The 13,249-nt window shown below is 39.9% G+C and overlaps 1 protein-coding gene across 4 annotated transcripts in view; it reads left to right on the top strand.

The window, feature by feature from the left end:
• The window catches only part of NAT10 (N-acetyltransferase 10), a 36,826-nt gene that overhangs the window by 2,071 nt on the left and 21,506 nt on the right, over window positions 1-13,249 (top strand). For 3 of the 4 annotated variants that reach the window (XM_073347919.2, XM_073347918.2, XM_073347917.2), the window contains exons 2-10: window positions 365-487; window positions 2,297-2,388; window positions 3,346-3,517; window positions 4,017-4,139; window positions 5,086-5,147; window positions 6,095-6,209; window positions 9,134-9,241; window positions 10,569-10,702; window positions 12,528-12,621. In XM_073347919.2, the coding sequence (XP_073204020.2) occupies window positions 365-487; window positions 2,297-2,388; window positions 3,346-3,517; window positions 4,017-4,139; window positions 5,086-5,147; window positions 6,095-6,209; window positions 9,134-9,241; window positions 10,569-10,702; window positions 12,528-12,621 (1,023 nt within the window). Of the gene's footprint in view, window positions 1-364; window positions 488-2,296; window positions 2,389-3,345; window positions 3,518-4,016; window positions 4,140-5,085; window positions 5,148-6,094; window positions 6,210-9,133; window positions 9,242-10,568; window positions 10,703-12,527; window positions 12,622-13,249 lie in introns of those variants that run through there. The other variant, XM_073347920.2, reaches the window with a different exon arrangement.

Raw genomic sequence — 13,249 nt, forward strand, 5'->3', positions numbered from 1 at the left:
CTATTTACAAGTGAAACCCAGTGTTGGAAAAATGCTGTCTGCTTTTTAATTGTATGACAAACCCTTCTGAGTTATTGCACTGTGTTAAATGTTTCTTTAACATCATTCTAATGTAAACAATTTCCACCAGAAATTGTCAAATTGCTTTTTTTAAAATCAGATACTTAAAAAACAAAAACATCAAATCTGTGATTGTGTTGGAAGGTAGTGTCAGAATGAAAAAAGCAAAGAATATATGATGTAAAAATCTCAACCATCTCATGAAAGCTTTGGGCATCTTATGTTCTTGGCACCACTGTACATCCTAAACTGAAACACGCTGTTGTAGGTCTGAGACTGGCTAACTTTTGAAAAAACTTTTCAGGCATTTTCACTAATCATGCAGCGCAAGAAGGTAGACAATCGCATTCGAGTGCTAATTGAGAATGGAGTGGCTGAGCGACACAGAACACTTTTTGTTCTAGTTGGAGACCATGGCAAGGATCAGGTAACTATCAGCCTAGGACCAGATATTTTCAGTGGCTCTTTTTAGTTAATGTACAGTCTGAGTCTAGAGCAGTGGTTCTTAACCCACAGCCCAATCAGCACACAGCTCTGGCCCATGTGACATCCTCAGGGCCACACAGGTATATATATATAGTGTGTGGATGTGGCCCACATAACACATGGAGAGCTGAATACATGGCCCACAATGGTAAATAAGTAGAGGTATAAATAATTTGCACCTTTCATAAGGAAAGAAACTAATTTCTAGAGTAGCAGAGATGAGAATCTTATCTGACAAGTAGACATTGAGTTAGTATATTTACAGAAAAAATTCTCTAAAAATGAACAGTATACTATGTATTGTACCTAATAAGGATGTAAATGCTGTAGAGTGTGATATTTATGTTCGGACAAACCATGAAATAATAGAAACAAGGATTATCAATAATGCTTGGAAGGATGTAAATATTAAGCATCATCTGCTATTTTAAAAAAGCTCAGGAAAGAAAATAAAGCAGGTAAAATAAAGAAGAATCTGAACTCTTTCTAAAGGAAAAAGACACTACTCCCTAACAAGGCTGGTGAGAGTTTCCCCTTCATTTAATTTAAAGTGGTAAAATTATCCTAATTTTCTCCTACAAATTGTCACTTTTGTGACTCAAGCCAGGTGTTATCTATCCAGTTATCTTGCAAGGCTCACCACAGTAGAAATCCTGCTGGAGTAATTTGTAGAGGCAACATTGTATGGAAAGATTTCGCCCATACATCTTCCCCTTTGGGCTCTCAGTGGATGTTCTAGTGAGAGAGAATGGTGAGCACTGCCCAAATTCAGACACCCCCATCTACTATATAGGGGTGGAATGTGCTGCCTCTGCAATGCTGCTGTTGTGTGCTGATGCAGGTTTCAAGAGACATGGGGAAAAGTTACCTTTGTTTAAAAGTCTGCCTGTGCAATAGATGATGAAGGCCTTGTCTAAACGCAAAAGTTGTATAGTTTTAAATATGCTGCTACTATACTATGCTCTAATATAATTCAGGTGGCGCAGACCATCTCCTCAGTATAGACTCATTTATAGCTTATTCCTATAGAGAAAGGAGAATAAACCATACCAGTATAAAGCACCTTTATAGTAATACAACCCCTAATGTGGATGCACTTATACTGGTATAACTCAACTGATTAAAAAAAAATGGCACCCCTGATTGACAGCTTGTACACACCGTTTGTACACCAGGCCTAAATAAGTGGTTACAAACAAGTTATTTGGAAAGAGACACCAGTTTGTCTAGTAACTAGTTACCCATCCTTTCCTCCTTTATGCAGCGTGTAGCTAGACATTCAGCATACGTACAAACCTCGTGATGTTTGAGATTCATCTGCTTTGTAAGCAGAATGCTTTTTTTCTATGTCAGCTATGTTTGTAAAATATGGCAAAGTGGAACTATATAGGAAGGAATAATTGAAGCAAAAATTGGTAGCCCTCACTTTGCACAGTTCTGCTTTAATGGCTTGATGGGTTTGCACTGTCCTTCCAGACTTTAGAAAGGATTCCCTTTCCCAGCAATTCTGCTCCAGGTTATAATCTGTAGCATGTCTTATATGGGGTTCATGTTCTGATGTTTTGGGGGTCAGTACAAGGTGCTGGATGTGAGTTGTGCCATCTGTTACCTCCTGCTAATACTGAGAACTTGTACAATATGAGTCTATCTCAAAAATCTGATATTTTCCACTTGGGATCTAAAAAAATGTTTCACTTCATGATTATCTCCTCTCAATGCAGCAGTGATTAATGTGCCTCTGTTTTGATAGGTGGTTATACTCCACCACATGCTATCTAAAGCAACTGTGAAGGCCAGACCCTCAGTCTTGTGGTGTTACAAGAAGGAGCTGGGCTTTAGCAGGTAAGAGGTTTTTGTCTTTCACTCTTTGTGGGGAGTCTAATTGCACTCCAAGTTGTGAAGCTGATCTAAGGGAGCTTCTTCTCAGGTCAGCTGTATGTAGGTTGCTTGTTTCAATTGAGTGGAGAAACTAAGCTAAATCCTGTGATGATTGTACAAAAGTTTCAGTGTAATAGAATTGTTTGTTTTGACTTGAATAATGTGGCAGAAGTATGGGGCTGGGAGCCACGAACTGCTGAGTTCTAATCACAGCTCCAGTGCTGAGTCTGTGGCCTGGTGACCCTCTTTACCTTAGTTTCCCCCCCTTACATAACTTTAGTAACATTTAGGCATGATCTATACCTAAGCATAGGTTGACCCAGCTGTGTTTTTATGGGGTGTGACTTGAGCCCCGGTATAGATACTTTTAGGCTGACAGAAGAACTCTTCCATTGACCTCGCTGCTGCCTCTTGGGATGGATTAACTACAGCATGGGAAAAACCCCTTCCCTCGCTGTAGCAAGTATCTACACTATGGCACTACCATGGCACAGCTACGATGCTGTAGCACCTGTAGTGTAGACAAGCCCTTAGAATTGAATGCAGAGTGTAGGCCCTCGTGTCAAAACTTCGACTTTAAGGGGGGATTAATCCCTGGATCTGAATCTGTACCTACAAATATGGGTTCAGAATCAAAGGGGGGCCTGTTTTGGGGATTTCCTTCAGATTTGGCTATAAGACAACTGAAATTTTTCAAGATAAGTTGATCCTATTTGATTTCTGTGATTTTTGGGTTGAAATCTCCTAGGAACAGTTGATGAGTCCAACACTGTGTAACCCAAACATTACCCCTGGTTTACCCTAGAGCCTGAATTCTGGAACCCCCTTTTTAGATCTGAACCAGATCTCAAACAGTCTCCTCAGCCCAGCCCTCTTTCCATGACAACTCCCATATAATTGATTTTTTTTTTTTTTTCCCAGCCACCGTAAAAAGCGAATGAGACAACTACAAAAGAAGATTAAAAGTGGAACTTTAAACCTAAAGCAGGATGACCCTTTTGAGTTGTTTATAGCAGCCACAAACATTCACTACTGCTATTACAATGAGACCCATAAAATTCTTGGTAACACCTTTGGCATGTGTGTACTCCAGGTAACAAATTTATCATTTAGCTTAAAAAAAAAAATTACACTGGAATGAGAGTCTTCTTTCCCCTGGGCCATTTACTGCCTTTCTAGAAATTTAAATGCCTTACAGGAGAAATCTGTGTCTTGCTTGTATTTTTCAGTGGTGATGGCTCAAGGTATTTTGCGTGGCTTTTTGTGAGCACAGTGGATTTGTTGGCAGAATTAGAAGCAAGAAAACACTAATGTTATAGAAGCTTGCCTTCCAGAAATATTAGAGAGAGAAGGTGGGTGAGGTAATATCTTTTATTGGACCAACTTCTGTTGGTGAGAGACAAGCTTGGTGTTGTAAAAGATAACAGTAAAAGATATTACCTCACCCACATTCTCTCTAATTTCCTCCGACTGACATGGCTACAACTACACCGCATACCTCCAGAAATGTGTTTTATCGTAGTTTGATTCCTGCTAGCTGATGCCAGTTGTCTTGGAAGACTCACAACAACTTTGAATTTGTTCGTTACTAGGATTTTGAAGCCTTGACTCCAAACCTGCTGGCTAGAACTGTTGAAACAGTGGAAGGAGGTGGAATTGTGGTGATTCTCCTCAGAACTATGAACTCACTGAAGCAGCTGTATACAGTGACCATGGTATGTTTGATTAACAAGCACCTCTGATCCTTTTCCACACAGTGGTGGTCCAGAGTCTCCAGACATAGTGCGTTTCTCTTCGGCTTTATATTATATGCTGAGTCATCATTTAAGTGGTTCTCTCCCCCCACCCCCGTACTGTTATTTCTCTGCTATTGTGTGTGTGTCTGCCATTAGGCAGTTCTGCTTAACAAGGTGACTTGAATTCCTCCTAGACTGAGGAATCAAATGTGAGGACGCATCATTAACAACTTAATTCTTTAGATATAGAATAAGGATTCAATTCTTCTCTGGGAGCTCAGTGTGACACGGTATTAATGATCTCGGTCTGGGCACTATACAAGCAAATGGAATGTACAATTTTACCTTTCTTTCCCGGGTGGGCACATTTGCTAGAATTTTATTAACTTGGAAAGAGGAGCTCAATTTCCCAAATGCATACCTACTGTTAAGTAGGAGCAACTTCACTACTGATAAAATCTCTGAAGTGCAACCTGTTTATGCTGAATATATTCATTTTTCAGCTAGGGAGTTTCACTAGTTGTAATTGAGTTATCACTTGAATTGGAGAATCAGTTTTTTAGCTTCACTTATGAGGCATACATCATCGATATTCAGCCCCTGCATGACTGGGCCATAAATTAGACAGTATGATGCAATCACACAAAGTTCAGGGAGTAGATAGGGCTGGCGTGGAAATTAATGCTGGGAAGGGTAAAAAGGTATTATTTTTAAAGAGGAATTTGGAAGGTGGGGGAGATGACTGATATACAGGAAAAGAAAGTTCTGTGCCGGGGAAAGGAGAAACATAGTCAAGAATGGATGGAGACAAAGGGATGTTTGATAGTCCATATGAATTATATTCCATATAAGCTGTGCTCTAACCCAGAGATTCCTTCATGTTTCAGACTTGTGAGACTCAGTGATCTTTGTCTTGTTGTTTCAGGATGTTCACTCACGCTACAGAACAGAGGCACATCAGGACATAATAGGGAGGTTTAACGAAAGGTGGGTTGTTAGGAGCTTGAAAACCTAAGCTAACAAGTCTGCATGTGCAAGAAAGGTATCCACAGCAGGGTCTTGTTTCAGGATTGGCACAATGTCCTGTTAACTTAGAATAATGTATGTGCCTTCTTATCACAGAAGTGGCTGCACTTCGCTGGTGGGGGAGTTGTGTATGTACGTATAACCTTTGCATGTTTTACAAGGGATATTGTGGAGCCTAATGAGTTAATTTTTGTGACGTGCTTTGAGATTCTTTGATGAAGGGCTCTGCAGAAGCACAAATATCAGAATGACATTCTCCCATTGTTGTGGCTCTTGATGAGACTCACAAAGCACTTCCATGGCTTAAAAATATGAAAACGTTGATGCTTGGCTTCTCTTTATGGCATTTGATCAGTCTCTTGTAAAAGCCAAGAAATCTGCCTTACTATACTGAATAAAAAGTCTTCATTGCTATGAGGATAGATAACTAACACCATCTTTCCCCCTGGGAAGAATATAGAATGTTCTTTAGCATGTAGCTGGTGGATGTGTGGTCTCTTGGGTAAAACGGAATCAACAACCAGTATGAGGGCCTAGAATTTTACGTTGATGGGTACATGTAACTACTACCTTGGGGTCAAGAGCTGCCTGTTTACACTGATATTTTCAAATTAATCGTCATGTCATATTCTGAGGCTTTCTTGAAAGATCACCTTAAGTTGGTGGAATGGAGGTGAATGTCTCTGGTTTATAGAACATTCAGACGTATAACGGTGGGGCACACCAGGAACGTTAAATAAAAGGGGTTGAGCAACTAACTTGTCTCAGCCAAGCTATAAAACTGTGTAAAAGCAGGACCAGATTGTAAATGCACATCTGGAGAGAAAGGGAGCCGGGGTAAACAAGCTACCAAAGGGCTATGGTGCCACCAGTGCTGTATCTGAGCTGGCTTTTCTCTAATCATGCAGGTTCATTCTGTCTCTGGCCTCTTGTAAGAACTGCATAGTGATTGATGATCAGCTCAACATCCTGCCAATTTCTAGTCACATTGCAAACATAACACCAGTTCCTCCACAGTCTCAGGTAAGTGCATATTATGTATTTGAGTCAAATAGCCTTTTCCAAGGCAAAGATGCAAACAGTAGTTTAAAGTTTGATAAGGATGAGGTTCTTCTTCCCCACTAAATACCAAGAATTATTCTAATCTCAGACTAAAAGAGGACAGAGCCAATTCTAAATTCTGGACTTGAAGATTCAGCTGCTTCTTGTATCTGGCAAGCAGTAGCCATCTAGGTGCTGTCGGGAGCAGTGTCAGTGATTCAGCAGAAGGTGCTCCTTTGAATCATTGCTGGAAAAAGTCCTCTAGCAGCTTAGGAAGTATCGTGCTGCTGGCAATGTCAGCTGTCAGATGAGAGGTTGATCACTTATGGTGGCTGAATATCTTTTGGCATGTTTTACAAATGTATGGGGGTTTAGCTCTCTGTCCTGAGAATATTAGTCTGGGTAATTCTGGTCACCAAAATTCTCTGCAGTATGTTGGATGCTTCTCCTTACTTCTTGACCTAAACTGTTGAATAGTATTGCTGTTATGCACTTCCTGCATTTCACTGATGAAAGAAGCGTCTGTATATAATCTGCAAAGTTTTGGAAGTATGGGGAACGGAAGGTGCTCTAAACTTGTACATCACTATTGACAAGAGAACTTTGAGATATTTGAGTCCTGAGAAGTTCTGATCCATAGCATTGTGGTATCAGTTGATAGTACTGCAAAACCTAATACTACTGTTCTTCTCCACTGAACTTTGGTGGTGGTGTTACAGTATCAGTGACCGCATGACAGCCCTGCTCTCCATAGATCTGAGTATCTAACGTGACTGGCAATACTGCCTTGTCATGCTTTTGTCTCCAGGCTCCTTCCTTTCGTTTGATGACGAACTTCTGTGGTAGGCAGTGATTCTGCTGCCTGGATGCCTCCCGCCATTAAGTTGGGTGTGCTCTGATTTACATTGAAACTTATCTTGCTGCAAATAGCAGTCTTGATTTAGCACACCTGAAGTTCCATTGTGAGTTAAATAGGAGATGATTGAAGGGAGACAGTGGGCTTTCCGGTACAGCTGAGTGCTTTCTTTTGAGATTTCCAAAGATAACTAGGAAATTTAGACAACTTCCACTTAAAATTAGTGGGACTTGTGTGTCTAAATCCACTAGTTAGCTTTGAAACTCTCAACCTTAAATTTGAAAACTGATCCCCTTGTTTCTAAAGGTTGGGGAAGAGCTATTTCTACTGTCTTGCTATTTCAAGCTATTACAAGGTCTTTTGCCTCTCCTGCACTTGCACTGATGTAATTAGGGGAATTTTCCCTCATAACTTAGACTGTGTAGAGTGGAGGAACAAAGGAACACAGTATAAAAACTAGAAGAAAGCTAAGGTGGCTATATTGTTGAAAACATAACTCATTTTCTGTGATTCTCCATTACTGACAGCTGGGACATCTCAGAAAAATGGGTGGGTTTTATATAATTTGTGCTGCAGTATCTAATCCTGACAGGTTGACCAGAAGTGGTCTGGGAGTTCTATCACTGAATTTCCTTGCTTATTTCAGTTTAACATAATGGCTTGTGTTTGTTTTTGGAAAGTGGATCCCTGGATCAGTAGCAAGATCTACTGCTTTGTGCAACTGTTCATCTCATTAGCCCAGAGGTATAGCACGTAGCTTTCCTCCCTCAATCAAGGATATGTGCCTTTCTTTAAACATGTGCCACTAAGATAGAGTTCTGTAATTAGACAGCTAGCAAAGAAAAAATAAGATTTAATAATGACTTGCCTGCAGTGCAGAAATTTCATTCTCTTGTCGAAGTGGTGGATATTAGAAGTGTGATGAGAATAGATCTGACTTGGAAGCTCCCTTCTAGAAAATAAGGAATAATAAGCAACAGTGAAACAGGGAAGTAACTCGATTGAGGGACTCTACTTAGGTGTTTAATCAGTTCATGAACATCAGTAGACTTATTTCTTATTTGAGTAATAAATAGATCAATATTTAGGGCCAAATCTTTATACCCACCATACCTTATATGTGCATGCAAACCCAGACATGCGTGTACAAGTTGAGGTATCCATGTACCCCAGCTGGCCATGACCATATTCTTTGCACGAGCACTTTTAAAGATTAGTTGTAAACCTGTTCCTTAATTTAGTTACAGATTTGTTCTGAAACCATCCCTCAGAGTATTAAAATAACAGTAAATGCTTGTTTTAGTGGTTAGAGCCAGGGGCTATAGGTCAGGATTCTTGGTTCTATTCCTGGCTCTGCCACTGACTTGCTGTGTGGCAAGCTACTTCGCCTCTGTGCCTCAGTTTCCCCTCTGTAATGCTTCTCACCTTGTGGGGTGTTGTGTGGCTTAACCAGTATTTGTGAAGTGTTTGGCAAAACTTGTCTTAACGCTTTGCTGGGAATGCCCTTCTGCAATAGCCCCATTGTGTCTAGGGCAGACAGAGTATATGGTTTTGCATGACCTATGGACTTCAATAATGCATAGGGACTGGGATTGTCAAGAATCGTGTCAACTTGACTCTTCGTTTTTTTGGGTTTCTCTTACTCCCAGTGTTTCTTTGATGTAATCCACGTGATTTATTTTTCTTTCAATAGACTGAAGATGACTTACCAAAATAGACTTTAGAAAGGTATCTAGCAATAATCTCTTCTTCTGAGTTAATACAGCCTATTGTACCAGTTCTCAATAATCTAGGATTGAAGCTGGGTTGATCATTCTTCTAATCCAAGTCCAGAGAGGACTGGATTCACAGCTCACCGGTCCCTCATTCTGAAGGATGTATCATATGTTGGACCCAAATGTATGCCCCACCTACAAGCCTGATCCCAGTATTAAATTTGCAATAGAACGTCTCTTCCTGCCATATCAAGATACGAGAGGTGTGGAGGCAGCAGCTGTGGTGAAAGGTCCCGTATTAATCCTGCTTTGTTAAATTCTTCTCTTGCTTCTAGGAGGATAGTCTCAGACCTCAGGATCTGGAGCTGAAGGAATTGAAGGAGAGCTTGCAGGATACGCAACCTGTAGGCGTGCTGGTGGATAGCTGTAAAACTCTGGATCAGGTTGGCATGGTGTTAAACTGGGAGCGCCGTTCTCTTGACAGATACCCCAGCCATTCATGTTCATGTCCCATGCTGTGCCTCTGAATGAAAAGTTCACAAACCAGTGCTGCCTCCTACAGGAAAGCAGCTCTCTCTTGGCTTGCTTGGAAGAGTTAACATGACGGGGCAGCTCAAAGGCAGCTCTGAGAGGCCTCTTCAAGCAGCTTGACTTTCCCTAACGAAAGGAAGGGTTAGAATGGAAAGAGGCTGAGGAGTTGTGCTAGAAAGCTCACTTACCGAGAGGAAATGGCGTAGAGCTCTCGAAGCCTCAGATTTGCGATAAGTGGGCAACTGAGCCACACGTTCAAATCGTGGCATGACTTGACTTAGCTCAGCTACCTTAAGAGGTGGTAAAATGGGCTATCGCATAACTTATTTTGTGTGTCTTACATTTAACAACTTAAACTCCAAGTCCAGTCCATGCATGATAAAGATTCCCAGCTCTTTCAGTTGAGCAAGGGCTTGTCCTGGTGCCCTTGTTCAAAATGTCCCTATCCCTGGTGTGGTGCAGAGTGCTGATTGTGTACAGCTCTCCTTGCGAGAGGTAACTTTGCAAGCATGTGATTTGTGAAGGGTTGTGAGATCCTTCTGAGTGAAAGATGCTTTGTAAAAGGCAAATACTTATTACTCTTGCTGCTGTTCTCTGTGTATCATCACCCTTCCACAGATTAGAGGGTGTGTGTCTCTCTAGAGTTGAAACAGGTCCTACTTTGTCCCTACTTTGCTTTCTCATGATGTCTAGTTTTTAGTGTTGGTTTGGTCAGGGAGTACACTTAGTGGTTAGATCTGAGACTGGGATTTAAGATTCTTCCCATTGACCTGCTGTGTGACCTTGGGCAAGTCTCTAAACCTCATTGTTCCTGCCATCTGCACAATAGATCAGATACTTTTCTACCTTACAGAGGGGTTCTGGGACTTTCAAGTGGAGTTAGGCACAAATGACAGTAAGGTGCTTATGACAATCTTCTGGAATAAAGTGATTTAAAGTTCTCAAGTAAAACGTGCTCTTGAGATCCACAATACAACGATAGCTATGATTCTGTGTCTTGCCCAGTCCCATTTTGAGAGCTCAGGGTGCAAGTGTGCTCAGAGATTGTAGTATTAAGTATCAAGCGGTGAAAAAAATAAGTTATTTGGCCGGTTTTAATGTCTCTCTTTCTCATTGTTTCCCGTCCTGCCCCCCAATACCTGGAAAAGGGATGTGTCAGCTCCCATTAGTGATACCATGTGCACATGGCTTTATTGCTCCATTAAACACCACTCCTGTGTTTTGTTTCCTATTCACTAGGCAAAAGCACTTTTGAAATTTATTGAAGCCATTTCTGAGAAGACTCTGAGGAGCACCGTGGCTTTAACAGCTGCCAGGGGACGTGGTAAATCTGCTGCCTTAGGACTGGCTATAGCTGGAGCCGTGGCTTTTGGGTAAGCTTAACCTCAGCTGTCCAGGCTTTTATTTGCATTTGTAAATAATGAGAAGGCTGAGAAGGATTTGTGTGTCAGTAATATACATACATTACGCAATGCTTTTTATGCATTTTGATGGATAGTTGTAATTTCCAAATCTTTCCATTTTTATACTAACAGGAAATTTTAAATCTTTAAAAGTCAGAATAATCACATTTTAAAAAAAATTAATGTAGGCAACTAAAAATCAGTTATCAGTTGTGTAGTGAAACCAATGAACAATAGAAGTTGAGGATACAAGTGTGGTGAATTCTGACAGTGTGCTTGGATCTGTATGTAGTGTGGGACTATTTCTGGGCTCAAAGTTAAGATATTCATAAGTATTCATAGGATCAGGGCTCTCCTAGGTAAACAACATAATGTTAGATACCATTAACTTGGGTTTGAATAGAGACTGGGAGTGGCTGGGTCATTACACATATTGAATCTATTTCCCCGTGTTAAGTATCCTGTCACCTTCTTGTCAACAGTCTAAATGGACCATCTTGATTATCACTACAAAAGTTTTTTTCTCCTGCTGTTAATAGCTCATCTTAATTAATTAACCTCTTATTCCGCCATTTCATATTCTCTGTATGTATATATATCTTCTTACTCTATGTTCCATTCTATGCATCCGATGAAAGCTTATGCTCAAATAAATTGGTTAGTCTCTAAGGTGCCACAAGTCCTCCTGTTCTTTTTGCGAATACAGACTAACACGGCTGCTACTCTGAAACCTAACATAATGCTTGTGTACAGTGGAGCAGGTTTCCCAAGAAATGGAAGGGCTTACAATTTTAGTTTTTTTGAACGTCTTTTTTTTTTTTTTTTTTTTTTGCATGGTGGCTTAACGTGGATAGGGCTGTAGATTCATAACAGAAGCAGAAATGATCATATTTCACAATTATTTCATTTTTCAAGTATCAGTCATCAAGAAGTGATGAATTTTGCTAGAGCTAGTAACACAGGAACATAATTATCAAGTGACTTGTCTGTACATTTTAATTATTGTCTACTTTTTGTGTGGAGAGAGAACTGTTCTATTGCTGTATCTAACTAAAGTCACATCCGTTCATGTAATGAAGTCCACTGTCCTTTGTATACGAGCTCGAGTTTTATTAGATATCTGAGAATATTGATTTGCTTGTTTTACAAATAAAAGCACTTAGTAAATGTCCAAAATAGTCATTTTTAAGTAGCCAGTCTCATCCTGATATAGTGATGGGGATATTACAATACATTAAATAATTTGCTTTAGTCCCTGATTTGGGTTCGTTCATGGAAGGGTAGATCGTGTAATTCTTGTTAACAGTAAAAAGAACTTAAGGTTAGATGATGATTTATTATTGATCTGACAAATGCTGTTTGGTACAAAATGAAGATGGCCATTGGACCATACAGCTTATAGTCAAAAAGGTGAGATGGAGCGGACAGGATGCACTGGAGACCCCACTGGGAAAACTAATTTTGAAAATACTTTTAGGATTCCTACTTGTGGGCATTTCAGGAGAAGTAAGTGTTGAATGCAGGAGTAGAGAAGCAAGTGCTGCTGAATACTTTGGTGTAGTGGTACACACACAGAAGTATCCTATAGCTGTGGTAGAAAGAATGTTTCTCTTTAATTGTTGCTATCTATTACAGTATAAAGCTGCCTTATATAAACTCTTTATGGTTTAAGATGCTTTGTATATGTTAAATTTCAGTGTTTTATAATGTCTTGTATGCTCTGTATAATATAAACTGGATTGTTTGCACTGCTTTGGATAAAAGGATTTAAAACCCTGTTTTGTTTCCTCAACAGTTACTCCAACATCTTTGTGACATCTCCCAGTCCAGATAACCTTCACACACTATTTGAGTTTGTATTTAAAGGCTTTGATGCACTGCAGTACCAGGTAAGGAGAGCAGGCTTTTACAGTGGTTTCATAGAATCATGTTTAGTTAGGGATTTAAAACTGCATTTCTCATTTTGGCTTTTACGTGATTATTTTAAAAATGATACCTTTTTAGCCAGAGGCTGTTTGCTCCTAAAAGCCTTGATAATGCTTTTCAGAAGTACATAGTGAATCAGAGTGCGCTGATAGTTTACATTCAGTATTTGTAAATCAGAAATATTGTGAAACTAGATTTCTTTGCATAAGGAAAAGGATATTGCTTTTAATACAAGATTTTCATTTAAGGCCCTCAATTTAAAGTAAATGCTAGGAATACAAGTGAAATAGATTAAATAGATGACTGCTTCTTTGCTAAGAAATGGAATTTATTTGTGGATCTGCTACTCCATGAACTTTGCAAGTGTTGGAGAAACCAGCTGTCTGATGGATCTCATTGAATGGACGAAAGGGAACAAAGTGCTATTATATTTTTAATACTGTTTTCACTTTAGGAATACAGGTAGGTTTATCCAGGTTGAGGCTTTCTTTACAGAATTTCTGTGCAAATAAACTGATCCTCAGGGGTGCAAGTGAGAATCTGAATGAAAGATTTGAAAAACACTTCGTTTTTCTCACAACCTGCTGTTCT

The sequence above is a fragment of the Lepidochelys kempii genome, chromosome 6, assembly GCF_965140285.1.
Source record: "Lepidochelys kempii isolate rLepKem1 chromosome 6, rLepKem1.hap1, whole genome shotgun sequence".
NCBI lineage: Eukaryota > Metazoa > Chordata > Testudines > Cheloniidae > Lepidochelys > Lepidochelys kempii.